Source organism: Protopterus annectens, chromosome 9.part0, assembly GCF_019279795.1.
Source record: "Protopterus annectens isolate FY-2018-M chromosome 9.part0, PAN1.0, whole genome shotgun sequence".
In the NCBI taxonomy this organism is placed as follows: domain Eukaryota; kingdom Metazoa; phylum Chordata; order Ceratodontiformes; family Protopteridae; genus Protopterus; species Protopterus annectens.
This window is the reverse complement of record NC_056743.1, coordinates 751,943,166-751,970,966: the sequence shown is the minus strand read 5'-3', so window position 1 is coordinate 751,970,966 and position 27,801 is coordinate 751,943,166. Positions and strand designations below refer to the sequence as shown.

The 27,801-nt window shown below is 40.3% G+C and overlaps 1 protein-coding gene across 2 annotated transcripts in view; it reads left to right on the top strand.

The window, feature by feature from the left end:
- Positions 1-27,801, top strand: part of LOC122811508 (advillin-like) — a 731,661-nt gene that overhangs the window by 534,452 nt on the left and 169,408 nt on the right. For both annotated transcript variants that reach the window (XM_044083391.1, XM_044083390.1), the window contains exon 10: positions 23,625-23,778. In XM_044083391.1, coding sequence (XP_043939326.1) covers positions 23,625-23,778 — 154 coding nt within the window. The remainder of the gene's footprint in view (positions 1-23,624; positions 23,779-27,801) is intronic.

Genomic DNA, 27,801 nt, shown 5'->3' with positions numbered 1-27,801 from the left:
AGAGGATTGACGTCTGACTTGTGCTTTCCTTTCCTGGGTATATAAGTTCCCTTTGGGGAAAAAAAACTTCAATTTTCTTAATTTTGTTGGTAATATATTACTTTCCTCTTCAGGAAAGTTATTTGAAGCTAGGAGTGTTGTGTTTTAACAGACTGTCTAAAGACTGTAACATACTTTTAAATGGAACATTCATTTTTTTCTCTGTCAGTTTAAAAGTGTTGTAAAGTAACTGAAAACATTCTCCAGATAAATTGTGTTTATTTTACTTTTGTGGGGCTGTGTTTTACTGCTTTATCCTGTCAAGAAATTAAGTTTAGTGGACTGATAGTATTTACTGGCAATTACTGCTTGTCTTTCTTGGGAAAGAGTCACAATTTTTGACCTGACCATAGCATATACTAATGGTCCCACAGTCAGTCCTTTTCCCAGGCATGAAAATTAAATGATAAGCCGGCAGCCTTTGCCACCACAATAGGCTAGCTGTTTGCCTCAGCTGCAGGTGGGTGACTCTGCTGTGGTCATTTGTTGTACCTCTGACCATTCTTGTTTTACCCCGTATACCTGTGGTGTAGCACCTACAGCCACTATGGGCCAGGAGTTAACTACATCCTTTGCAGCTGTTGGGATCCCCTTAGTAGGCAAGTAGGCAAAGGAGAGCCATTCTTGTCAGTACTGAGAGAGAGAGAGGACAGGGAAGGTTTCCTTGTTGTGTCAGAATGCTGTGCCCATCCCTAGGAAAGCTGCTGCTGCTGTTAGTAACACATTTGGCCCCATTCTTCCTGTCAAAACAATACCGAAAACCAAGCCTGTATTTACTCCTCCTCCAATTTCTTTGGACATGAGCAGTTTACTGCATCTGGCTTAGGGTTTAATTCAGGATATTGCTCTTTCTTGTGAAGTCATTTCTGGGAAAAGAAAGCAGGATTCCTCTTTCCCCGAAGAAATTCAAGATTCTGAGTCTGAACAGGAAAATGCAGGGAAGGGTACAGGATTTTTTCCTCAGATTTCTGATTCAGACTAAGAGGAAAGCTCAATTTCTCTCTACTCATCTGCTGTACCTGTGGGTGTTCTCTTTTTCTGACACTATTGCTATAATGTGCCAGTGTTTTGGTTTCTCTATCCCTTGAAAATGTTGTCTTTCGGCTTTTCCCAGTTAGGGGTCGCCACAGCGGAACTCCGGTCCGCTAATGATTGGCAGTAGATTTTCACGAACGCTGAGGTGCCAGTTCGACGTTCAACCTTCAACGAAGGCACGCCCATTTACGCATGTCTTTTGAACACCCACCCAACCATGGGGAGGACATGCAGACTCCACACAGAAGGCACTGCAGCTGAGAATTGAACGGGAGAACCTCTTGCTGTGAGGCAACAACGCTACTGCTGCACCATCGCAGAAGACTTCTCTATCCCTTGAAAATACTATCGGTTATTACAGCAGGATTTTCCAGAGCCTACACCCATTCCTCCTGTTCTGTCTGCTTTAAAGGATGTGTGTAACTGCCTGCAACTTTTCTGATGGTTAGACAGCTGCCCCTAAAAAGGCAGGTAGAATGTATAAAGTTTCTCAGTCTTTTACATTTATATACACTATTCCCAAACATCACCCAGCAGCTATAGATTTAGCTGATCCCATTGCTGATAAGCACTTAGTCAATTCCAGTCATACTCTTTCTGATAAAGATGCACAAACTATTGATAGTTATGGGAAAATGTGTATACATCTGCAATTTGGATTTTCAAAATTTTGAATTGTCAGGCTCAAATGCTGAAGTTTCTTCTGACAAACTGTGAAAGTATGAGGAATGTTTTATCTGCAGTTTCTTCTTGTGAGGAAAAATCTACTTTAAATAACTTAGTTTCTTAGTTTCTTCTATTGTACAGGTCACTACAGATTGTTTACAGTGTGTGTGTGTGTGTGTGTGTGTGTGTGTGTGTGTGTGTGTGTGTGTGTGTGTGTGTGTGTGTGTATGACCCAAGGCTATGGCCACTGGAACTGTTTGGAGGAGGTCTGCATAACTACATTCTCAAAATCTCACAAATTATGTTAAAATGAGATTTTAAAATCTCTCTTGGACAGGGATTTAGTGTTTGACCCTCTGCTGCAGAGGTGATTAAAAAGTGTGATGAAAGGGGCAAGCTTTTCCAGGGATTCTCTTAATATTTTTCAGCTCTCCTTTTCCAAATTTTCCAAGGGATCATCTGTCTCTTTATCCAGTGTTGTCAAAAAACAGAATAAACAGTCTTGACAAAACACAGGTGAATAGATATTTAAGAACTCCAAAAACAAGTGTCAAACCCACAAAAATCAAGGACAATCCAACAAGTCTGAATGACTATTCAAGAGACCTTGTGATCCCCTCTTACCCAGATCCCTTTTTTCTTCCAGGAAGTCTGAATCTCCATTTTTCTCATTGGCAACAGATTGGGTCAGACAAATAGGCTCTGAAAATCATTCAACAAGATTATTTATTTTATTTATTTATTTTATTTTACATTTGTTAACAGGGAAAGTCCGAATGGACACAGGTCCCTTTTCAGCGGAGGCCCCGGGGAGAAAAGCTCCACAATACAGTACAATACAAATGAGGATTTCATTTACATCTATAACTAAAATTCAACATGAAATATTCAGATATATAGCAGACTCATTTCAGCATGTAGAAGACAGAGTTAAACATTTCTGGTATGTCTACTTTACAGCATGCAATAATCAGATATTAACATGTTGTTAGCAGAACTATATACAAGTACAGTTACAGACTCATTTCAGTATGTAGTAGACAGTCTAACATTTCTGGTAGTTGATTTATGTGCAGTACTTTATACGATTGAGAGTAGCACAGAATTTGTGAAAAAGAAGTATAAAAAGGTTTTGAAGCAAATATTGGTAGTAAGGTTATTATGTGGTTGTTATATTAGAATTAGTACAGTATTAGAGAAAAAAAAGTCTGAATAGGAGTTCAATCTGAAAAGCCCATTTGTTTGGGGTAGAACAGGTATCCATGGGTAACTAGAGAAGTTATTAGTGAAACTTTTGCAGATGAAGTCATGCATTCATGCAACAGTGCAGTGGTTTGGCTTAACCTGGGGTGACACAGGGGCAGAGCCAGTTGTTTGAAAAGTGGCCTTTGAGAATTTTTTTTTAAATTGGGAGGCAGAGGTTGTAGTAGTAATGTGATATGGGACTTGATTACAAACTCTGGCTATGGTGCAGGTAAAGAGAGATTTACCAGCATAATTTCTGTGTTTGGTGATGTTTATAAGGTTTTGGTTACTGGATCTTAAAGTTCTGGTGGTTGTGTAGGGCTGAATTAATTGCTGTAGTAATGGGGTTTTGTTGGGTAGGTAGCACAATTTGTGCGCTGTAGACAGTTGATTAAGTAAAAGTAGTTGGGACAGTTCAAGCCAGTTGAGCTGCTTTAGGGCAAGACAAGGGTGGGTTCTATGAGAGGCTTCTGTTGAGAACTTGGCAATCTTGTTGTAACAAGATTCCATTTTGTTAAGTTCGGAATGGCACAGATTTGTCAGTATGGGGGAGGCATACAGTAGGATGGATAAGAGGTGAGTCCTAGCAATTGTGGATTTTGTAGTTTTGGTCATGAAGTGTTTGCTTCTGTAAAGGAGATTCTGCTTTTTGTTTACTTTCTTGATTGTTTGGGCTATGTGAATGTCAGACCTGACGTTGTTATCGATAACTATCCCTAGCAGTTTTATGTTGGTTGTTGGGGTGATTGTGATGTTATCTTTGGAGATTATGACAAAATCATTGCTTAGCTGAGGAGGTCTACCAGGGTCAAATAAAAATTAGGTTGTTTTTTTGGGGGGGGTTAAGAAGAAGAAGTTTTATGTTAGTGAACCATGCTTCTGCAAGGTAAAGTTTTTTTGAGTTATGGTTAGAAGTTCCTCTATGTTTGGGGTGGTACTTATAATGGTGGTGTCATCTGCATATTGTACTACTGTATTAGAGATTGAGGTTGCAGCTATCTGGTTTGTAAATAGAGAGAACAGCAAAGGACCAAGAATGGACCCTTGGGGGATGCTGATGGATACTGGTAAAAGGGAGGAAATTGGTCTTGCCATAGCACTGCTTTCTGTCAACCTGATAGGTAGTTACTAAACCAAGATAAAGTGGAGGGCTATATGTTAAGGGTAGTTAGTGTTTCAAGAAGCTTGCTATGGTTTACCATGTTGAATGCATTAGATAAGTCTAGGAATATGGCGGATATGAATAGTCCCTTGTTTCTATGGTGATCGACTAAGTTGGTAAAAGAGAGTAGTGCTGTGGTGGTGCTATGGGAGGGTTTAAAGCCGTGCTGAGAATGAGATAGTAGGTTATTTTTCAGGAGATACTGCACTAGTTGAGAGTGAATTATTCTCTCCAATATTTTAGATAAGGGTGATAGAATTGCTATTGGCCAGTAGTTGGTAAGCTCTAGGGATTTGCCTCCCTTGTGGAGTGGGATTATATGTGATATTTTCCACAAGGTGGGGACTGTGGCTTCAGTTATGGACCTTTTTATGAGAATGGATATCGGATAGGCTATGGCCTCAGCTGTAATCTGAAGGAAAAATGAAAATTTAAGCAAGTAAATCCAAAAGGCAGCCTGGAAGTCCGGCAATTTTCTAATATTATTGATTATTGTGGAAGTGTTGTGGAAAATATGGAAATCATACTAAAAATTATTTGTAATATAATATCAATGCTTCTAAATTTTTATTTTATACTAATCAGTAAACCAATGGAAGTTTGTTACTTCCTGGAAGAATAAGGGAGAGTAGAATTCTGCTATTTATAAGGATAGTTCCATTTTTAATGTTTTTAATATTTTTCATGTTTGTAATGATGTGTCGTTTTTTGCTTAAATTCGCTTTTGAATTTGTGAATGTACTGGATGCATCTAAATGGAAGGTATATACTTATTATATCCTTTAAAAATAGGTTATTTAAAAATAAGTTAATTCAAAAGTTTTTATTTGGTGCTGTATCTTTTAAATAGAAGTGAATAATGGGCGTAACAACAGCTGACTTGCAAAAGTTATAAAAAGGGTGTGTTTTCAGCTATTTGGTTCTCTGAAGAAGTTTGTACACTGTACGTACGAAAAGCGCTTTAGTGTATTTGGCTTTCAATAAACAGATTTCACGGACTTCCAGGCTGCCTTTTGGATTTACTTGATGTAATCTGAAGGAAGTCAGCTGGGAGTTTGTCTGCTGCTAGTGTGGATGGTTTAAGTTTTTTCAGGAGTTTAGTGATAGTTTTAGTGGACACTGAGTGTAGGGAAAAGTTAAAGGAGTTATTTTGTTCTATGATGTGGGTATAGGTGGGAGTTGATATGGGGTTGTTAATACTATTTTGGGTGTTGGGTAAAGTTTGGATTGTTTCAGTAAAATATCTGTTGAAATACGTTGGGATATTATCGTGGTTATTTGGTAATACAGGGGTAGGGGTGGTAGATTTGCCAGGGTGTAGTAAACTATTTATTGTGGACCAGAATTTTTGTGGGTTATTATCAAATTTGTCTTGCTTGGTTATATAGTAATTGGCTTTGTCTAGTTTAATCTGTTTTTTGGCTTTGTTGCGGAGTTCTAAGTAGAATTGTTTCAAGGAAGAGGTTTTGTGCTTCTGAAATTGTGCCCAGGCTTTGTCCCTATCTTTCATTATAGTTTTTGTCTGTTTTGTTAGCCAAGGGGTGTAATTAGTTTTGACTCTAATGGTTCTGGGTGGTACATGCTCATTTAGAATTTTGAGGAAGGTTGAGTTAAAGAATTGCACAGCTTCTTCTAGAGGCAGGTGAGTTAGGGGAGTCCAATTACTGCATTTTAGTGCATTGAGTAGGTCATTAGCTTTGAGGTTTCTTTTGTTGCATATTATCTTTAGAGTGGGGAGAGTGGTATGGTGGGATCTGTTCCTAATAAGGTAGGTTGCTTGGTAGTCACTTGGACTGACAGCCCAAGTGTTGTGTGTGATTGGGGTTTGATAGCAATATCCAGTCTAAGATGGACTGTTGTTTGGATGTCTTATCAATTCTAGTGGGGTCAGAAATAATCTGGATGAAACCATGTAGATTTATAAGGGAGGAGGGGTTGTGACTGGAGTATTCAGCCCAGTCAATATTAAAGTCTCCTAGTAGTATGGTTTCCTGTGGGAGGGAGGTAGACATCCAGTATAGCAAGTTTTCCAGTATGGTAATGTTATTGCCTGGTGGAATATAGCCACCTCCAATAATAATATATTTTCTGCAGTTTAGTTTTAGTTTAGCAAATATTATTTCTGTATCTTGTGTTTCATGGTTATTACAATCAAATTGTTCTAGGGCGAGATGATTCTGGCAAACTATGGCTACTCCTCCACTGTTTTTACCTGTTCAATCATTACATATAATAATATACCCAGGTGGAGTGATTTCATTGTCATGGTGTTCTGGTTTAAGCCAAGTTTCAGTTAACACCACTATCTCTGGTTTGTATAAGGCTAGCAAGGTATGTATGTCTTGAATTTTGTTGATAATACTTCTCACATTTATGTTTAAGAGGAGGAGAGAAGAAGTAGGCCTCTGGAATAGTAGGTTGAGACAGAGTCTACACAGTTTGTGTAGTATTTTGGATTGTTTTTGGGAAGAGTGGAGGATAGTTTTATATTTTGGTTTGGTGTAAGAGTATGACAGAGGTTGGAAGGAGGTGAGGTTGGATGTAGTTAAAGGGAAGTGTTTCAGTTTAATGGACTTGGTTGTGAAATATATTTGCCATTGTGTTGAGTTGCTCATGTAAAGTTCAGTGTGGTATGAGGTCAGGATGGAGAGGAGCAGTACAGATATGGTGGATATTAGGTATATTACTAGTTTTAGAGGTTGGGTAGACTGTGGGGAGTACATCTTTTAAGTTTATCTAGAGGGGGTATGAGTGGGAGTAGAGAGCATATGTGTGTAGGAGTGGTACCTATAGCTGTTGTGATTCTGAGCAGTTATAGGGTTAAATATTTGGGGTGTGGTAAGATGTAGTATATGGGGGATGATTATGTGGGTGGGACTGAGAATTAGTAGAGGGTGTGGTTTGTAAGTATAAGTGTAGGTGTTATGGGGTGGGTGGGAATGGGAGTAGGGTAGAGGAGCGGAGTGAGCGAAGCAAATGGAGAGGGGCAAGAAACAATCTTAAGAAGCAGCAGCAGTAGGAAATCAATCAGTGGGAATAGTAGTGAATGCAATATAACAGAGTTTGGAGCCTAAGGGTTTACTGGGTAACTGCTGAAGTAGAGGACAATTGTGAATCTTTAGCACAAATCTATGGGTGGTGTGGTTAGAGACTATGCTAGGAGCTAAGCTAGAGAGGAGAGTTTGGAGAGTCTAGTAGGGAAAGGGAGGTACTGGGTCTGGAGTAACTAGTGGAGAACTATGTGAGTGACGAAAGGCTGATAGAGGCCAGATGGTAGGAAACAGTAGTGGTATGAGGGGCAGTTACAAATGGAGATAGGTGAGCAAGGGAAAGGAGGTGGCTGAGAGATAGGCTAGGCATGAGGGATTAGTGGGGAGGAGACCAGTTTAATGGCCTGAGAGAGCCCAGGTAAGGGGGACACAGTGATGGTTTGTCGCTGACCAGGAGCACTAGTTCCACAAGGCTCACAGAAGGCAAATCAGGACAGGGTTACTTATATTTACTGTATCACATACGTTATTCAGTGACTTCACTGTTGCTGAAGATGAATTCCTCTGGTGAAGCAGCACATCTGAAGGTGTGGCTATTCTTCAGTTTTTTTCTGGGGAGTAAACAAAGCCTGATTTAAATGCCAGGGACCTGTAAAACAAAATAGAAAGGAGGATAAGGATGGGATAAATAACAGTCGTATTGTTTAAAGATGGTCAGTAGTGAGGTGGAGGGTAAGAAGGATTAGGACAGGTTTAATGATAACACCACAGTAGATTTAGGTAAGGGGTGAGTGAGATGAGGAGGAATTCAGTAAAAGAGAGCTTTAACATGAGAATGGGAAATTGTGAAGATAATGAGGAGAGTGGTAGGGGATGTAGTGGTTGGAAATGCCTCCTTTCTGGTGGGCATCCCTTATCTTCCAGATAAATCTTTTTGTTTCCATCAGTTCTCATCACATGCTGTTCCAATGACTGATTTTTTTCCCTAAACCTGTTTGTTATAGTGCCCAAGTTCATAATGATGTCACTTCACAATATGTTACTTCTTCTTACTGCTTCAAGTTTCCTGTCAACACTACACTTAAAAGATGCTTATCATCAAATCCCTGTTCATCTAGACTTTAGAAGTTTCTTGAAGTCTTATGTGTTTGGATCACATTATCAGTTCTCTGCCTTGCCCTTTGGACTATCCACTGGGCCAAGCATGTAAACAAAGTATCTAGCTCCAGTTATAACTCACTGCAGGCTTTAGGGTATTCATATTTTTCCATATTGAGATGACTTGCTTATCTTTGCAGAGTCTTTTTCAAAGTGTCAGGAATCTCTGTCTTGGGTGATAGATCTCTTACACAAGCTGGGATTACAAGACAACATTCAAAAATCTTTCCTGACTCTTTCACACAGGATTGTGTTGATAGATCTCTTACACAAGCTGGGATTACAAGACAACATTCAAAGGTCTTTCCTGACTCTTTCACACAGGATTGTGTTCCTAGGGTGTCAGCTAGACACCTCAATTCAAAGAGCTTTTCTTCCACAGGAAAAAATAGATATTTATCTAGATCTTTTTTCTAAGGTTTTCCATTCAGACTTCTGTCATTACATGAAAATTTCTCAGGATTTTGGGTCTCAATGCATTAATGATTTTTCATGCTATCCCTAGCAAAACTCCACTTGAGAAAGAGTGGTATCTGAAATCACTTTGATCCCAGCACTACAAATCTCAGTGTTGGGGTATGTTAGAAGAGAAGTCTTTTGGGGGAAAAATCAGATAACCTGAAATCCAGGTCTCCACTTCCCTGCTCCAAAGAAGTCAGTCACCTCAGATGTTTTGGACTTTGCTTGGGGAGCAGTTTCAGGATGGATAAACATGCAGGAGGCATGGGACACCAAGAACAGATGCAAGTACATAAATATCAAAGAGATGCTTGCCCTAATCAAGGCACTCAACTCTATGAACATTCTTTGGTCTCAGGGACTTCTTCAAGGGGTTACAGACAATACCACAGTCATACGGTACATCAGTAAGCAAGAGAGAACCAGGTCATACCCCCTTTGCAGACTACCCATAGCTTGGGATGTAGCTTCACAGCACAATCTCACCCTACATGCATCCTACATTCTGTCAGAATAAAACTGTGTGGCAGACAAGCTGGGTAGGACCAGGGCAAACCCTCATGAATGGACACTAGATCAGGGGGTCTTCTAATATTTGATCCATGTGTGGGGAGATCCTCAAGTAGACCTATTTGCCTCCTATCTGAACAATCAGCTGGCAAGATTCTGTTCCAGAACTCAATGCAAGGAGGCCTGGCAAACAGACGTCTTTTATTTTCTTTGGCTAGGAATGTTCCTGTATGCATTTCCATCTTTTTCACTAATATCTAGGATACTTCTGAAGATTTATAAGGAAAGCCCCAAGATCATTGTGGTAACTCCTTCTGGCCCAAGCAACCATGGTTATCCCTTATTTTATTAAATGACCAGGGACAGTTACCACAAGCTTCCTCACAGACTGGATCTGCTCAGATAAGAATAGGAGTGTTTGATACATTCTGGCATCAGTCAACTTTAATTGGCTGCCTGGATGTTAGGGTCATAATTCCTTTTAAAAGCCTGTTTATTGAGGACATGTAACATGTACTAATGGAGGCAAGGAAGCCTGCTACTAGAAAATCATATAGTAGCAAAAGAAAAAACATTTTCTAGCTGGTGCCAACAACATAACCAGCACCCATTCAGAGCTAGTGATTCACTGGTTGTACAATATTTATGTGAGTCTAGCTGGTGCCAACAACATAACCAGCACCCATTCAGAGCTAGTGATTCACTGGTTCTACAATATTTATGTGAGTCTAGCTGGTGCCAACAACATAACCAGCACCCATTCAGAGCTAGTGATTCACTGGTTCTACAATATTTATGTGAGTCTAGCTGGTGCCAACAACATAACCAGCACCCATTCAGAGCTAGTGATTCACTGGTTCTACAATATTTATGTGAGTCTAGCTGGTGCCAACAACATAACCAGCACCCATTCAGAGCTAGTGATTCACTGGTTGTACAATATTTATGTGAGTCTAGCTGGTGCCAACAACATAACCAGCACCCATTCAGAGCTAGTGATTCACTGGTTGTACAATATTTATGTGAGTCTAGCTGGTGCCAACAACATAACCAGCACCCATTCAGAGCTAGTGATTCACTGGTTGTACAATATTTATGTGAGTCTAGCTGGTGCCAACAACATAACCAGCACCCATTCAGAGCTAGTGATTCACTGGTTGTACAATATTTATGTGAGTCTAGCTGGTGCCAACAACATAACCAGCACCCATTCAGAGCTAGTGATTCACTGGTTGTACAATATTTATGTGAGTCTAGCTGGTGCCAACAACATAACCAGCACCCATTCAGAGCTAGTGATTCACTGGTTGTACAATATTTATGTGAGTCTAGCTGGTGCCAACAACATAACCAGCACCCATTCAGAGCTAGTGATTCACTGGTTGTACAATATTTATGTGAGTCTAGCTGGTGCCAACAACATAACCAGCACCCATTCAGAGCTAGTGATTCACTGGTTGTACAATATTTATGTGAGTCTAGCTGGTGCCAACAACATAACCAGCACCCATTCAGAGCTAGTGATTCACTGGTTGTACAATATTTATGTGAGTCTAGCTGGTGCCAACAACATAACCAGCACCCATTCAGAGCTAGTGATTCACTGGTTGTACAATATTTATGTGAGTCTAGCTGGTGCCAACAACATAACCAGCACCCATTCAGAGCTAGTGATTCACTGGTTGTACAATATTTATGTGAGTCTAGCTGGTGCCAACAACATAACCAGCACCCATTCAGAGCTAGTGATTCACTGGTTGTACAATATTTATGTGAGTCTAGCTGGTGCCAACAACATAACCAGCACCCATTCAGAGCTAGTGATTCACTGGTTGTACAATATTTATGTGAGTCTAGCTGGTGCCAACAACATAACCAGCACCCATTCAGAGCTAGTGATTCACTGGTTGTACAATATTTATGTGAGTCTAGCTGGTGCCAACAACATAACCAGCACCCATTCAGAGCTAGTGATTCACTGGTTGTACAATATTTATGTGAGTCTAGCTGGTGCCAACAACATAACCAGCACCCATTCAGAGCTAGTGATTCACTGGTTGTACAATATTTATGTGAGTCTAGCTGGTGCCAACAACATAACCAGCACCCATTCAGAGCTAGTGATTCACTGGTTGTACAATATTTATGTGAGTCTAGCTGGTGCCAACAACATAACCAGCACCCATTCAGAGCTAGTGATTCACTGGTTGTACAATATTTATGTGAGTCTAGCTGGTGCCAACAACATAACCAGCACCCATTCAGAGCTAGTGATTCACTGGTTGTACAATATTTATGTGAGTCTAGCTGGTGCCAACAACATAACCAGCACCCATTCAGAGCTAGTGATTCACTGGTTGTACAATATTTATGTGAGTCTAGCTGGTGCCAACAACATAACCAGCACCCATTCAGAGCTAGTGATTCACTGGTTGTACAATATTTATGTGAGTCTAGCTGGTGCCAACAACATAACCAGCACCCATTCAGAGCTAGTGATTCACTGGTTGTACAATATTTATGTGAGTCTAGCTGGTGCCAACAACATAACCAGCACCCATTCAGAGCTAGTGATTCACTGGTTGTACAATATTTATGTGAGTCTAGCTGGTGCCAACAACATAACCAGCACCCATTCAGAGCTAGTGATTCACTGGTTGTACAATATTTATGTGAGTCTAGCTGGTGCCAACAACATAACCAGCACCCATTCAGAGCTAGTGATTCACTGGTTGTACAATATTTATGTGAGTCTAGCTGGTGCCAACAACATAACCAGCACCCATTCAGAGCTAGTGATTCACTGGTTGTACAATATTTATGTGAGTCTAGCTGGTGCCAACAACATAACCAGCACCCATTCAGAGCTAGTGATTCACTGGTTGTACAATATTTATGTGAGTCTAGCTGGTGCCAACAACATAACCAGCACCCATTCAGAGCTAGTGATTCACTGGTTGTACAATATTTATGTGAGTCTAGCTGGTGCCAACAACATAACCAGCACCCATTCAGAGCTAGTGATTCACTGGTTGTACAATATTTATGTGAGTCTAGCTGGTGCCAACAACATAACCAGCACCCATTCAGAGCTAGTGATTCACTGGTTGTACAATATTTATGTGAGTCTAGCTGGTGCCAACAACATAACCAGCACCCATTCAGAGCTAGTGATTCACTGGTTGTACAATATTTATGTGAGTCTAGCTGGTGCCAACAACATAACCAGCACCCATTCAGAGCTAGTGATTCACTGGTTGTACAATATTTATGTGAGTCTAGCTGGTGCCAACAACATAACCAGCACCCATTCAGAGCTAGTGATTCACTGGTTGTACAATATTTATGTGAGTCTAGCTGGTGCCAACAACATAACCAGCACCCATTCAGAGCTAGTGATTCACTGGTTGTACAATATTTATGTGAGTCTAGCTGGTGCCAACAACATAACCAGCACCCATTCAGAGCTAGTGATTCACTGGTTGTACAATATTTATGTGAGTCTAGCTGGTGCCAACAACATAACCAGCACCCATTCAGAGCTAGTGATTCACTGGTTGTACAATATTTATGTGAGTCTAGCTGGTGCCAACAACATAACCAGCACCCATTCAGAGCTAGTGATTCACTGGTTGTACAATATTTATGTGAGTCTAGCTGGTGCCAACAACATAACCAGCACCCATTCAGAGCTAGTGATTCACTGGTTGTACAATATTTATGTGAGTCTAGCTGGTGCCAACAACATAACCAGCACCCATTCAGAGCTAGTGATTCACTGGTTGTACAATATTTATGTGAGTCTAGCTGGTGCCAACAACATAACCAGCACCCATTCAGAGCTAGTGATTCACTGGTTGTACAATATTTATGTGAGTCTAGCTGGTGCCAACAACATAACCAGCACCCATTCAGAGCTAGTGATTCACTGGTTGTACAATATTTATGTGAGTCTAGCTGGTGCCAACAACATAACCAGCACCCATTCAGAGCTAGTGATTCACTGGTTGTACAATATTTATGTGAGTCTAGCTGGTGCCAACAACATAACCAGCACCCATTCAGAGCTAGTGATTCACTGGTTGTACAATATTTATGTGAGTCTAGCTGGTGCCAACAACATAACCAGCACCCATTCAGAGCTAGTGATTCACTGGTTGTACAATATTTATGTGAGTCTAGCTGGTGCCAACAACATAACCAGCACCCATTCAGAGCTAGTGATTCACTGGTTGTACAATATTTATGTGAGTCTAGCTGGTGCCAACAACATAACCAGCACCCATTCAGAGCTAGTGATTCACTGGTTGTACAATATTTATGTGAGTCTAGCTGGTGCCAACAACATAACCAGCACCCATTCAGAGCTAGTGATTCACTGGTTGTACAATATTTATGTGAGTCTAGCTGGTGCCAACAACATAACCAGCACCCATTCAGAGCTAGTGATTCACTGGTTGTACAATATTTATGTGAGTCTAGCTGGTGCCAACAACATAACCAGCACCCATTCAGAGCTAGTGATTCACTGGTTGTACAATACAATTTATGTGAGTCTAGCTGGTGCCAACAACATAACCAGCACCCATTCAGAGCTAGTGATTCACTGGTTGTACAATATTTATGTGAGTCTAGCTGGTGCCAACAACATAACCAGCACCCATTCAGAGCTAGTGATTCACTGGTTGTACAATATTTATGTGAGTCTAGCTGGTGCCAACAACATAACCAGCACCCATTCAGAGCTAGTGATTCACTGGTTGTACAATATTTATGTGAGTCTAGCTGGTGCCAACAACATAACCAGCACCCATTCAGAGCTAGTGATTCACTGGTTGTACAATATTTATGTGAGTCTAGCTGGTGCCAACAACATAACCAGCACCCATTCAGAGCTAGTGATTCACTGGTTGTACAATATTTATGTGAGTCTAGCTGGTGCCAACAACATAACCAGCACCCATTCAGAGCTAGTGATTCACTGGTTGTACAATATTTATGTGAGTCTAGCTGGTGCCAACAACATAACCAGCACCCATTCAGAGCTAGTGATTCACTGGTTGTACAATATTTATGTGAGTCTAGCTGGTGCCAACAACATAACCAGCACCCATTCAGAGCTAGTGATTCACTGGTTGTACAATATTTATGTGAGTCTAGCTGGTGCCAACAACATAACCAGCACCCATTCAGAGCTAGTGATTCACTGGTTGTACAATATTTATGTGAGTCTAGCTGGTGCCAACAACATAACCAGCACCCATTCAGAGCTAGTGATTCACTGGTTGTACAATATTTATGTGAGTCTAGCTGGTGCCAACAACATAACCAGCACCCATTCAGAGCTAGTGATTCACTGGTTGTACAATATTTATGTGAGTCTAGCTGGTGCCAACAACATAACCAGCACCCATTCAGAGCTAGTGATTCACTGGTTGTACAATATTTATGTGAGTCTAGCTGGTGCCAACAACATAACCAGCACCCATTCAGAGCTAGTGATTCACTGGTTGTACAATATTTATGTGAGTCTAGCTGGTGCCAACAACATAACCAGCACCCATTCAGAGCTAGTGATTCACTGGTTGTACAATATTTATGTGAGTCTAGCTGGTGCCAACAACATAACCAGCACCCATTCAGAGCTAGTGATTCACTGGTTGTACAATATTTATGTGAGTCTAGCTGGTGCCAACAACATAACCAGCACCCATTCAGAGCTAGTGATTCACTGGTTGTACAATATTTATGTGAGTCTAGCTGGTGCCAACAACATAACCAGCACCCATTCAGAGCTAGTGATTCACTGGTTGTACAATATTTATGTGAGTCTAGCTGGTGCCAACAACATAACCAGCACCCATTCAGAGCTAGTGATTCACTGGTTGTACAATATTTATGTGAGTCTAGCTGGTGCCAACAACATAACCAGCACCCATTCAGAGCTAGTGATTCACTGGTTGTACAATATTTATGTGAGTCTAGCTGGTGCCAACAACATAACCAGCACCCATTCAGAGCTAGTGATTCACTGGTTGTACAATATTTATGTGAGTCTAGCTGGTGCCAACAACATAACCAGCACCCATTCAGAGCTAGTGATTCACTGGTTGTACAATATTTATGTGAGTCTAGCTGGTGCCAACAACATAACCAGCACCCATTCAGAGCTAGTGATTCACTGGTTGTACAATATTTATGTGAGTCTAGCTGGTGCCAACAACATAACCAGCACCCATTCAGAGCTAGTGATTCACTGGTTGTACAATATTTATGTGAGTCTAGCTGGTGCCAACAACATAACCAGCACCCATTCAGAGCTAGTGATTCACTGGTTGTACAATATTTATGTGAGTCTAGCTGGTGCCAACAACATAACCAGCACCCATTCAGAGCTAGTGATTCACTGGTTGTACAATATTTATGTGAGTCTAGCTGGTGCCAACAACATAACCAGCACCCATTCAGAGCTAGTGATTCACTGGTTGTACAATATTTATGTGAGTCTAGCTGGTGCCAACAACATAACCAGCACCCATTCAGAGCTAGTGATTCACTGGTTGTACAATATTTATGTGAGTCTAGCTGGTGCCAACAACATAACCAGCACCCATTCAGAGCTAGTGATTCACTGGTTCTACAATATTTATGTGAGTCTAGCTGGTGCCAACAACATAACCAGCACCCATTCAGAGCTAGTGATTCACTGGTTGTACAATATTTATGTGAGTCTAGCTGGTGCCAACAACATAACCAGCACCCATTCAGAGCTAGTGATTCACTGGTTCTACAATATTTATGTGAGTCTAGCTGGTGCCAACAACATAACCAGCACCCATTCAGAGCTAGTGATTCACTGGTTGTACAATATTTATGTGAGTCTAGCTGGTGCCAACAACATAACCAGCACCCATTCAGAGCTAGTGATTCACTGGTTGTACAATATTTATGTGAGTCTAGCTGGTGCCAACAACATAACCAGCACCCATTCAGAGCTAGTGATTCACTGGTTGTACAATATTTATGTGAGTCTAGCTGGTGCCAACAACATAACCAGCACCCATTCAGAGCTAGTGATTCACTGGTTGTACAATATTTATGTGAGTCTAGCTGGTGCCAACAACATAACCAGCACCCATTCAGAGCTAGTGATTCACTGGTTGTACAATATTTATGTGAGTCTAGCTGGTGCCAACAACATAACCAGCACCCATTCAGAGCTAGTGATTCACTGGTTGTACAATATTTATGTGAGTCTAGCTGGTGCCAACAACATAACCAGCACCCATTCAGAGCTAGTGATTCACTGGTTCTACAATATTTATGTGAGTCTAGCTGGTGCCAACAACATAACCAGCACCCATTCAGAGCTAGTGATTCACTGGTTGTACAATATTTATGTGAGTCTAGCTGGTGCCAACAACATAACCAGCACCCATTCAGAGCTAGTGATTCACTGGTTGTACAATATTTATGTGAGTCTAGCTGGTGCCAACAACATAACCAGCACCCATTCAGAGCTAGTGATTCACTGGTTCTACAATATTTATGTGAGTCTAGCTGGTGCCAACAACATAACCAGCACCCATTCAGAGCTAGTGATTCACTGGTTCTACAATATTTATGTGAGTTACTAGGGTCTATATTAGAAGAGCAAAGCGACGAAAGAGCATAAAACCCGAAGTCTGAAAACAGCGAAGTTACGGAAGAGCAATTTTTTTCCCAGGAGAAACAATTCACTGGGCCGTTCTTGGGACTTTGCTGTTTTCTCCACTGTGGTGTGATCTTGGAGTTGGTATACTTAAGTAGGGGTGGTGTGGGGGACAAAGCCCCCCTTTTTATTTTGTCCTTATATATATATTTTTTTGGAACAGCGATTTTTTTCCCTTGGAAAAAAATTGCTGTTCCGTAACTTCGCTGTTTTCAGACTTCAGGTTTTACATGTTGATGAAAAAGCATTCACTCTTTCATCATTTCATTCTTCTAATATAAGCCCAGTTACTATCCTGTGGCCTTTCTTATTCCTTTGTTAAGGTTTATTTACCTGCAATTTTGGCATGCCTGCCCATGAATCCTTTTCTTTCAATGTGGTCTCATGTCAAAATGTTCTTGAAAGAGGTTTTGCATAAGAGGCCTCCAAGAAAACCAGTGGCCCCTCCTTGGGAGCCAGTGAATCTGGATGACTTGAGGTTCTTAACGTGGAAAACAGCTTTACTGATTGCTCTGACCTCTGCAAGAATGGTATGAGTTGCAAGCTCTTATGGTGAGTTGACCCTATCCCATTTTCCATAGGGACAGGGTTTCTTTGGGAACTAATCCTTCTTTTATGCCTAAAGTGGCATCTGAGATTTCTTTAAACCAAGCTATCCATCTTCCTATTTTTTTTCTTGATCTCAAAAATGAGGGAGAAAGGATAATCCATACCATGGATGTCCAAAGACAGCTCAGGTACTATCCTGGCAGAACCAAATCTTTCAGATCTTCAGATCAATTGTTCACTTCTTATAAAGGTAAGAAGAAAGGTCAGCCTGTGTCAAAACAGACTATTTCTAAATGGTTGTCTAAGACTGTTACCTTTATTGTGCTCACCATAGGGGAGCACCATGGTGCAGCAGACAGCTTTATCACCTTACAGCAAAAGGATATCTGGTTCATTTCTCACCTGGGGTGCCTTCTGTGTAAAGTTTGCATATACTCACTGTGTTCACATGAACTTCCTCCAGGTGCTCCAGTTTCCTCCCTCATTTCAATGACATGCAGTAGGCGGATTGGACCCTCTAAACTGGTCATAGGTGTGAATGTAAGTATGAGTGTGTGGTATGGAAAAATAGCCCCAGAAGGGCTATCCACCCAGTGGTGTGAACCTTGGCTCTAGGTAAATGTCACTGTTGAAGTGGCACCTACATGTGCAAAAATGGGAAAAAGGTCATGTATGAATGGATGGATATTCACATTAACAAAATTATTCCAGGCAGAGTCAAGGCCCACTGTACAAGGGCCTTGGCTTCATTTGTGGCTTTTTGGAAAGGGTTAAATTCTAGACGTATTCTAGAAGCTGTTAATTGGTCCCCTGTATGTATTTGTACAAGGCATGATAAGCTTGATTCCTTCTGTATGTCCAGATAAAGCTTTGCTAGAAATATTCTTTTGGGCTAGTCTCTTTTTCCACCTCCCAAATGTAGTTAGTTAAGGTAATCTACCCATATAGCTAAGGTGATGCAGCAGTGATCAATATGATGAACAGAGTACAGCTGTGCAAGTTAATCTTACTATAACAGTAGATGTGCAATGTGATTGGTTTTAGGTGATCATGTGATTTTTGTTAAGGATATTTAAATTGTGTGTGGAATACATGGTTTTAGATTCTGAAGAAGTCTAATGTTATAAACAGACGAAAGCACTTAATCAATAAAAATATTTTATTTCCACCCAGGTTGCCTGTGCTGCTTTCCAGTGTTGTACTTTTTGTGTGCTGTAGCTCTAAGAGTCTTTTGAGAGTTTAATCAGATTCTGAAGCCATGGACAGTGTCTTACAAGTCCTTTGTACAACTTTGAAAAATGCTGTGATAAAGCCTGAGTCTTTGGGTCTTCCTTACTCTGATTTAGCAGACCTGCACTTCATTTCAGATACCCCTTTCACATTGTGGCATATAACATATGATATTATACTGCTTCCCCATGGCTAGTCAGGTAATCATGTTAAATAGAACAGTTTCAGGATGTAGAGTCTAAGCATGACATTCAAAATCATTTTGTTGAGGACATTAGTCAAAGCAGTTTAAGTAATACTAGTCTTAATTAACCATGTTTTTGTTAGATAATACTGGTCTTAGTCAACCATGTTTTTGTTAAATAATACCAGAGTTATTTACCCATGTTTTGTTAGATAATACCAGAGTTAGTTACCCATGTTCTTATTAAATAATACCAGACTTAGTTAACCATGTTTTAGTTAGATAATACCAGAGTTAGTTACCCATTTTTTGTTAAATAGTACAATTTTTTTAGATAATACCAGAGTTAGTTACATACATTTTTGTTAAATAATACCAGATGATTTAACCATGTTTTTGTTAGATAATACCAGATTTAGTTACCTATGTTTTTGTTAAATAATACCAGATTAGTTAACCATGTTTTTGTAAGATAATACCAGAGTTAGTTACCCATGTTCTTGTTAAATAATACTAGACTTAGTTAACCATGTTTTAGTTAGATAATATCAGAGTTAGTTACCCATTTTTTTGTTAAATAGTACCAGACTTAGTTAACCATGTTTTTGTAAGATAATACCATAGGTTCATAGGTAGGTACTAGGCTATTGGCCCTAGAGCCCATACAACCCTAGCCAAAAATGTTCCCTGGCTTTCGCCACCCAAGAAAATTATTTTCCTGTGCCCCTGTCAAGCAGAACCACAGAAGTGATCCCCAGGGTGAATTTCCTATTACCCATCCAATCATCAAGATTTTTTGAAGAGTGCTAATGAGGAGCTCTGTTTGACATAGATAGGTAGTCTGTTCCAGAGTATGGAAAGTCTCTGGGACAGGAATCTATCCCTCCAGCATGTTCTGTTTATTGTGGTGACAAGGTTTAGGTCCCTAGAGCGTGTAGCTCAGAGGGATTGAGATTTCTTTAAGTGGAGCATGTCCAACAGCTCTGGGTTTGACATAGCTTTGTATGTTAGGCAGAGATCGCCTCTGAGTAGGCGATATGCGACGGAGTAAAGCTGGAGTTTTTGAGACGGTCTGCGTAAGGCATCTGTTTGAGGCCAGTAATCCACTTTGTGAGGTATTTCTGTGGCCTTTCCAGTTGTTGTAGATGTCTTGTGAGGTACATACCAAAAGGGGCATTGTACTCTATAATGGGTCTAATGAGTGATGAGTAGAGGGGAACAATGACCTCTTTTTTTCTGAATGAGAAACCTTTTGTGATGAGGTGTGCCATGTAGAAGGATTTCCTGACCACTTTGGCGATGTGATTATCAAAGGAGAGACTACTGTCCACCTGCGTCCCAAGGTCTCTTATCACACTTTCAGTGTTAAGTAGACTATCACCTATGTGGTAGTTCATGGGTACAGAATTTTTACCAAAGGGGACGGCAATGCACTTTGTGGCATTGAGCTTGAGACCATGTCTTTGACACCAGGCATCTGTCTCAGTGAGGCCCTTTTGTAGGATGTCCACATCATTAGGAGTTTCAGTTATGGATCCTAGTTTGCAGTCATCTGTGAATTTAGTTAGCCAAAGACCTTCTGTGTTAGCCTGAAGTAGATACCAAACAGGAAAGGGCCCAGGACTGAACCCTGTGGTACTCCACTTGTCACTGGTCTGAAGTCTGATTTGGAGTCTGCTACTTTCACAGTGTGGGTTCTTTCAGTAAGCCAGTTGGCAACCCATCTTGTGACATAGGGATTTATACCTAGTTTAGTGAGTTTATCTATAATTCCAGAGTGGGGGTGGTGTTGAACACCTTGGCGAGATCTAGATAGGCTGTGTGAACCACCTTAAGTCTATCAGGTTTAGGAGACATGATCTGGCTTTTACAAACCCTTACCCTCATCTATGGCTTTGGTGACTACTTCAAAGAAGTCTATCAGGTTTAGGAGACATGATCTGGCTTTTACAAATCCAAACTGTGTGGGGTCTAGGGTTTGGAGATCTCCAATGGCTTTGTTTATGAGTTCCATGATGATACGTTCCATGACCTTGCAGACAAGGCTCATCAGGCTAATGGGGCGGTAGTTCCCGGGGTCTGTTGTGGCCCCCCCCCCTTTGTGGAGTGAGATAACTGTCACGTTGCGCCATTCAATGGGCACAAAGCCTGAGGTGAGGCTATGATTGAACATGGTACTTAGGTGGGGTGCCAGTTCATTCTTTAGTTCATGTAGAAGGCAGCCTGGGATGTTGTCAGGTCCCATGGATGCTGTGTTCTTGGCTTTGGAGAGTGAAGTTTTTACCTGTGCAGCCGTGATTACAGAAACTTTGCATTCTTCCGGTATAAAGATGGGCCCTTTAGGGGGTGAGAGGGGGGTAAAGTTAGCACTGAACCTATCTGCCAGGATGTTGGCAATATCAGTTGGTTCTGTATATTTAGTGTCATTGTGCTGCAACTCAGAGCAGATCTGAGTGTTGCCATTGAGATTTTTGACATAGCTATAGAATGCTTTGTGGTTGTCTTTAGAATTAGTGGCAATTTTGTTTTTATAACTAGCTTTGGATGCTTTTATGAGGGATCTCAGCTTCTTACTGAGGCTGACCAGGGAGTTCCTCCAATCGTGGGATTTTACTCTTTTTTGCAACAGTTTCTTTCTTCTGTTGTAGAGTTTGTTTATGGCAGAAGACCACCAGATTGGCTTCCTATTTTTGGAGGATAGCATCTTGGTTCTGTTAGGTTATGCATGGTCCATGCACTCGTGTAAGTGCTTATAAAGTGCATTTGTGTAGGATTCAGCAGTCGTACCTCTATTATCCATCTGCATGGGTATCATGAAGTTTGCCACTTCTGTCTTAAGAAGCGTGAAGTTGGCTTTGGAGAAATGTTTTACTGTTGTTTTCCTAATGGGGGGGTGGGAGCAGGATGTGGATGTCTAGGGTGATTAGCTTGTGATCGGATCTGACCAACGAGGAGCTGACCTCTGGTGTGGAACTCCGGTCACCCATGTTGGTGATGACCAGGTCTAGGATATTGCTGCCTCTGGTGGGGGTGTGGATAAGTTGATCCAAAGCCTTGGAATTGATGATTTCCAGAAAATGTTGAGCAAAAGAGTTGGTACATGAGTAGTTTTCCCAGTTAATGGTAGGGTAGTTGAAATCACCCATTATTAGAGTGTTGGGTTGTACCTTAATATTTTTCAGTGTATCAAGAAAAGAGGAGTGGGAATCCTGTGGCATGGTGGGGGGTCTGTAGCAAGCTACAATCTGGAATGCAGTTTTGCCCAGAGTTAGTTGAACTTGGATAATCTCGGATGCATTATGCTGAGCAACTTGCTTGGAGGTGTGGATATCCTTAATGAATATGGACACGCCTCCACCTTTAGTGTTTTGGTCCAGGTTTGGTGGCCGAAAGGTGTGGTATGAATTATAGCCTGGTAATGCAGGGGTGCTCTCTGGAGCTTTGAACCAGATCTCTGTCACTGCACAGATGTCAATGTTCTCCATTTTAAGGAGTGCCTCGAGTGAGTACATTTTAAGGTTTAGACTTCTAGCATAGATAGCATTACCCTCAGATTTTGCTTGCTTGTACCTGTTACGGTGATGAATTTGTCATTTGAACCTTGCCTAAAAAAGGCACTATAGTGGTGGCAAGAGCCTTTGCCAGTATCCGTAATCCCAAGGGCGACAGGTGCAGGCCATCTCTGGCAAAGCAGCATGGTCTGTCGATCATGTCATCCCAAGCAGGCAGATACTGGATTCCCTTAGAATGACACCAGAGGCTTAGCCAATTGTTAAAATCAATCATTTTGTCCTTGTACTGTGGTGTCATTCTGGGTGATGGCAGGATGCTACTCAGGGCTAGGGTCATACCGGCCTGGGCTACAAGATCAGAGAGCTCTGCCATGTCTCTTTTCATGTAGTCCAGGGAGGTACATCTCAGGTCATTCACACCAACATGGACAATGACAGAGTCATATTTGTACTTGCTGTGGAGTGACCTGAGTGCGTGCGTTATGTGGTGGATCCTGGCACCTGACAGGCAGCCGACAGTAACTTTTTCCTTGTTTAGCCTGGTGAGTGGAACATCAGTGTGCCTGACAATAGAGTCACCTATGACTAGAGTGTTGGGTACGTTATGCCTTATGGGCTGTAGTTGAGTGGCACACTGAGTATGTGGGCTATGTGTCATTTGGGTTGTGTTTGGGGGTGGAGGTTGCTTGCATTTCTGCTTTGGAGGTCTCTGTTGTTTGGGCAGATTAGTACTGACAGCCTCCGCGAATGTAGGTGTGTGTTTTGTGGTTCTGTGTGTGTGTGTTTTGGTGGTGTAGGTTTTGAGGGACTATGTGATGAGTGTGGTGCGGCGCAAGTGTTTGCCTTCTTCACTTGACTGTCTAGGCCAGTCTTTGGTAAAGAGAGAGTTAGTTACCCATGTTTTTGTTAAATAATACCAGACTTAGCCAGCCATGTTTTTGTTAGATAATACCAGAGTTGATTACACATGTTTTTGTTAAATAATACCAGATTATTTAACCATGTTTTTGTTAGATAATACCAGATTTAGTTACCTATGTTTTGTTAAATAATACCAGATTAGTTAATTATGTTTTTGTTAGATAAGACCAGATTTAGTTACCCATTATTCATGTCATAGACTTATTATTCTTAGTTGATGAAAATCTAATGAATACATTTTCTTCCTTTATAGGGATTTATCAAAGCCAAGGGTTACCCTGCCACAACTAATGTTGAGGTAGTGAACGATGGTGCCGAGTCTGCTCTTTTTAAACAGCTTTTCAAGAAATGGGTCACCAAAGATCAGACACAAGGGCTTGGTAAAACATACTCTGTGGGCAAAATTGGTAAGTTGACTCATTCTTGTTCTGTTGTAAAATCCTACTAGAGACAAGTACATTTGTGGGAAGCTTAAAATTTGCAGTCTATCCTAAGCTACCCCCTAAAAGTAGAAAGTGCTTTGGAACACTTCACAGACACATAATGCACCAACATTGGATATTCCTGGGAACAGAGCTACCAGCAATGAATGTTAAATATCCTGTCAGGCAGAAATATTATACTTCACTTTCATTGTATTTTTTGAAGACATATTTTTCTTGTGATCTTCCAAAACCTGCAGCATAAATTAAATAATAGTGTAAATTATCAAACTAAAAACCAACAGCTCTGAAGAAAGGGAAATATGAAATGCAATATTTTAACCGAATGGCTAATAATGAATAAAAACTACTAGATTAAAACTGAGAAGCAGATTAGGAGGAGCATGAGGCAGACATTTGCAAAATATTTGTAAACTAACCATCTCTACAGATTTTTTACATACTATACCGATTTTCAGTCCATGTCAGGTTTCTTTCTTTCTTTTCCTCTTTTTTTTTTTTACCGTTACCATTTAAAATATTTGTGTCTTTTCTGACAGTATTTATAACTGTTTAGTAGAAATGTCATTCAAAAGTAATCAACTAGTTTTAATATTACATATTGCTACAGTCGACAATATCTGAATTAGTGCTCTAAGCCTGAAGGTATGCTCTCATCAAAAGGTCAAAAACGACTTGTTTCTATTTTACAGCTGATTGAATATAATTCAACCTTAGCAAATTAGTAAATCATCAGAGAGTCTGACCTCAAACAGTAATCATATGAAAAAGTTGCATATGCCTATGCACCCCCCCTCCCCCTCCCATTCTTCCTGCACCACGTACCTCACATCCTAAACATATTAATTCTACAATCTTGGAGGTAATGGGAAACCTCAGTAACAAAAGTCCAAATTGGGAGCAAACAAACACGGCTCTCTCGATATTAAATAAAAAACTGGAGCACGGAGAAACAACCAACAAAAACGAAATCCAAGGATTCAGCTGAAAGCAGTCCAATAAGTACCCAAAACAACAACGGCAATAAAACTTGAACGCAGGTTTATTTTCAAATAAAGAGCGTTTTCGCTGCTAACAAAGTAAAGCAGCTTCTTCAGAAAATCACATACAAATAAAAGCGCCAAGAGAAACATTTTAAATAACCTAAAGGAAATGTGTCAAAAGACATCACTTCCTGGTAAAGCGCTAAAAACTTTTAACTAAAGAGCTTATCAGTCAAACAATCAAATACATATAACAGGATACAAATAAGCGACCATGATATCTAGTTTAATTAAAATCTCTAAATTAATTAAATATAAAACAATTGAAATATAAAAAATAAAAAAAATTCCTAACCCAATACAATCTAACCGTGAGAGTCAACCTCAGGTCATACCTTATACTAAAAAATGCAATAATATCTTGCCTTGAAAAGACGATGTTGATATGGGTGCCCTCCTTCTTTTGCTTTCGCAAAGGATGGACTTATTACATTCGCGTATTGATGCTATTGAGAACAGGAACATTAACCGAGCTGAGTCAAACAATCCCCCTGAGGAGCGTCATGGTGGTAATAATTCAGCTCTGGCTATTACTTTTCCACCAACGTCTTCTAGTGGGAGTTCCATTCCTAATGCTCAACCTAACGTTTCAACAACGAATTTATCTAGGTTAAACACTGATGCTGCTCACTGTGATTCTAACACCGACCCGAGGCTTATTGGCGTTCCTACCATTTCTGAATGGATTAGTAACCTGGAAGCTTTCACCTTTTCTGGAGCCCCCAGTGCGGAACGACCGGCTACGGGTATGCATGAACAGGTCATTACAGTTAACACTATTATTGATAATTTAAAGAAACTGGACAGTAAGCTTTTAAAGCTTAAGAAGTTACAACTAGAAGTCTCCTATTTTCAACAATGCCTTAATGAATGTATTGTTCCTAAGGGCTTGCGGAGTGCTTTTGCACCCTCAGGTCTTATACAAGATTCTGCGTTCTTCACAGATCTTATGGCCTTATTTGAGTGACAAGGCTCACAACTACTTGATCTACTAATTAAACATTATTCTCTAAATATTACTAAGGTCACAGAAGAAATTAACTGTTTGGATGACATAATTAAACTTGATGCTGACTTTCTAAGATATAAGTTTGACTATAATCGAATTTTTAACAGCATTGATGGGCTAATGGTCAAACTTAAGCAAAATAAAACAAAAAGTTATTAAGAGATAGAACTGCCTACCAACAGCACCAAGCCTATCCTAAATTACAAAAACCTGTTACACGTGAGACCACGTCTGGACTGGACAGTTTAGATACATTTGGTACTGGTGAACTTGATCCACCCATTGTCCCCATTGATAACCATGAAGGGGATATTTCTTCTAATTATGAAGGGGTGAGACGTAGTAACAGGACAAAAGGGAATAATGCTAACAAAAATAGAAATGGTAATAATGCTGATCACCAAAGGAATAGTAACAATCGGAATAATATTTTTTTAGGCCAATTACCCCCACGCACTTACCAGACCAGGAACAAGGCTCGCAACAACTGAATTCTTCATTTTTAATCGATGAGAATGTCTTGTTTGACACCACTGGTGACATCCAGAGTAGTTCTCATGAATTTCCCATCATTCAGACAAACTCCAAGGGTGATTTTAAAATTTATAACTTCTCAAGTGTGTTCTTACAACCCGAACTTATTGAACTATTGTCTCGAGGGAACACTTTTATTCCTAGTGTTCATTTCGATTTAACTAAAACCATTATTGATCTGAAATGTTACGTTAGGAAACTAAATTTAGACTTGATATACAGTAACGATACTCATATTGCTAGACCTGTTTTAAGACTACCTAGTACTTTTAATCCGCCATTACATGTTGGATTACGTATCTTTGAAACTGTATGTGAGGTCGATTTTAGACACATTAAGAATGACCTTGTGTCTAATATGTCTTCCTCTAATTCGAATGTAACTAAAGAACAAAGGAGAGCTTTATTAGATCTTAATTTATTACCAGTTCGAGTTGTTAAACCAGATAAGGGAGGAGGGCTTGTTATCTTAGATAACAACATGTATATTGATAAAATGTTAGCAGTATTAGATTCACCAGCTTACAGCCCGTCCTCTCTTAATGAAATGAATATGACTTTCAAAAGAATTAGAGGGTATTTGAGAGATATGTTCCTTGCTGGGAAGATCGACCTTGATTTGTATAACTTCTTGGATATTTCTTTTCCTAAAGTCCCTGTCATGTTTGGAATTCCCAAGATCCATAAGGACCTTGGGAATCCCCCAATGAGAGCTCTGGTAGATGGAAGACTGTCTATGGCACACCCTTGTGCCAGCCTTATAGATCATATTTTGACTAAATATATTAAGAATGTTCCAGCTGTGTGCAAAGATTCTTGGTCGTTTTTAAGTAACATTAATAACATCACATTTGATAATTCCAACAATTTCCTTACTATTGATGTAGTGGATTTATATACTTCCATCCCACATCAGGAAGCTATTGAATGGATAGAGTTAATGTTACACGACCTAGATGCTATTGAAAATGAAATTCAGATAGTCACAGAACTATTAGATATAGTTCTGAGTTCTAATTTTTTCATTTTCAATAATCAATACTATCTTCAGAAACAAGGAGTAGCCATGGGCTCTCCGTGTGGTGCAAGCGTCGCTAACCTCTTTATGGCCTATTGGGAAAATAAATTTATTCTCACAAACCCATCATTTAAGAACCAGCTTCGCTTGTATACACGTTATCTAGATGACATCTTTATTCTATTCCATGGCGACTCGTTGGAAGCGGAAACTTTAATATCTCATATGAACCAAACAACAAGTTTTCTTAGATTCACTCATCACTTCTCTACTGAGGCAATTGACTATTTAGACGTGAAATTAATTAAGGACACAATAGGTGGAAAATACTTATCTTCTGTATTCTGTAAATCTACCTATTGTAATTCCTTGCTCCATTATAC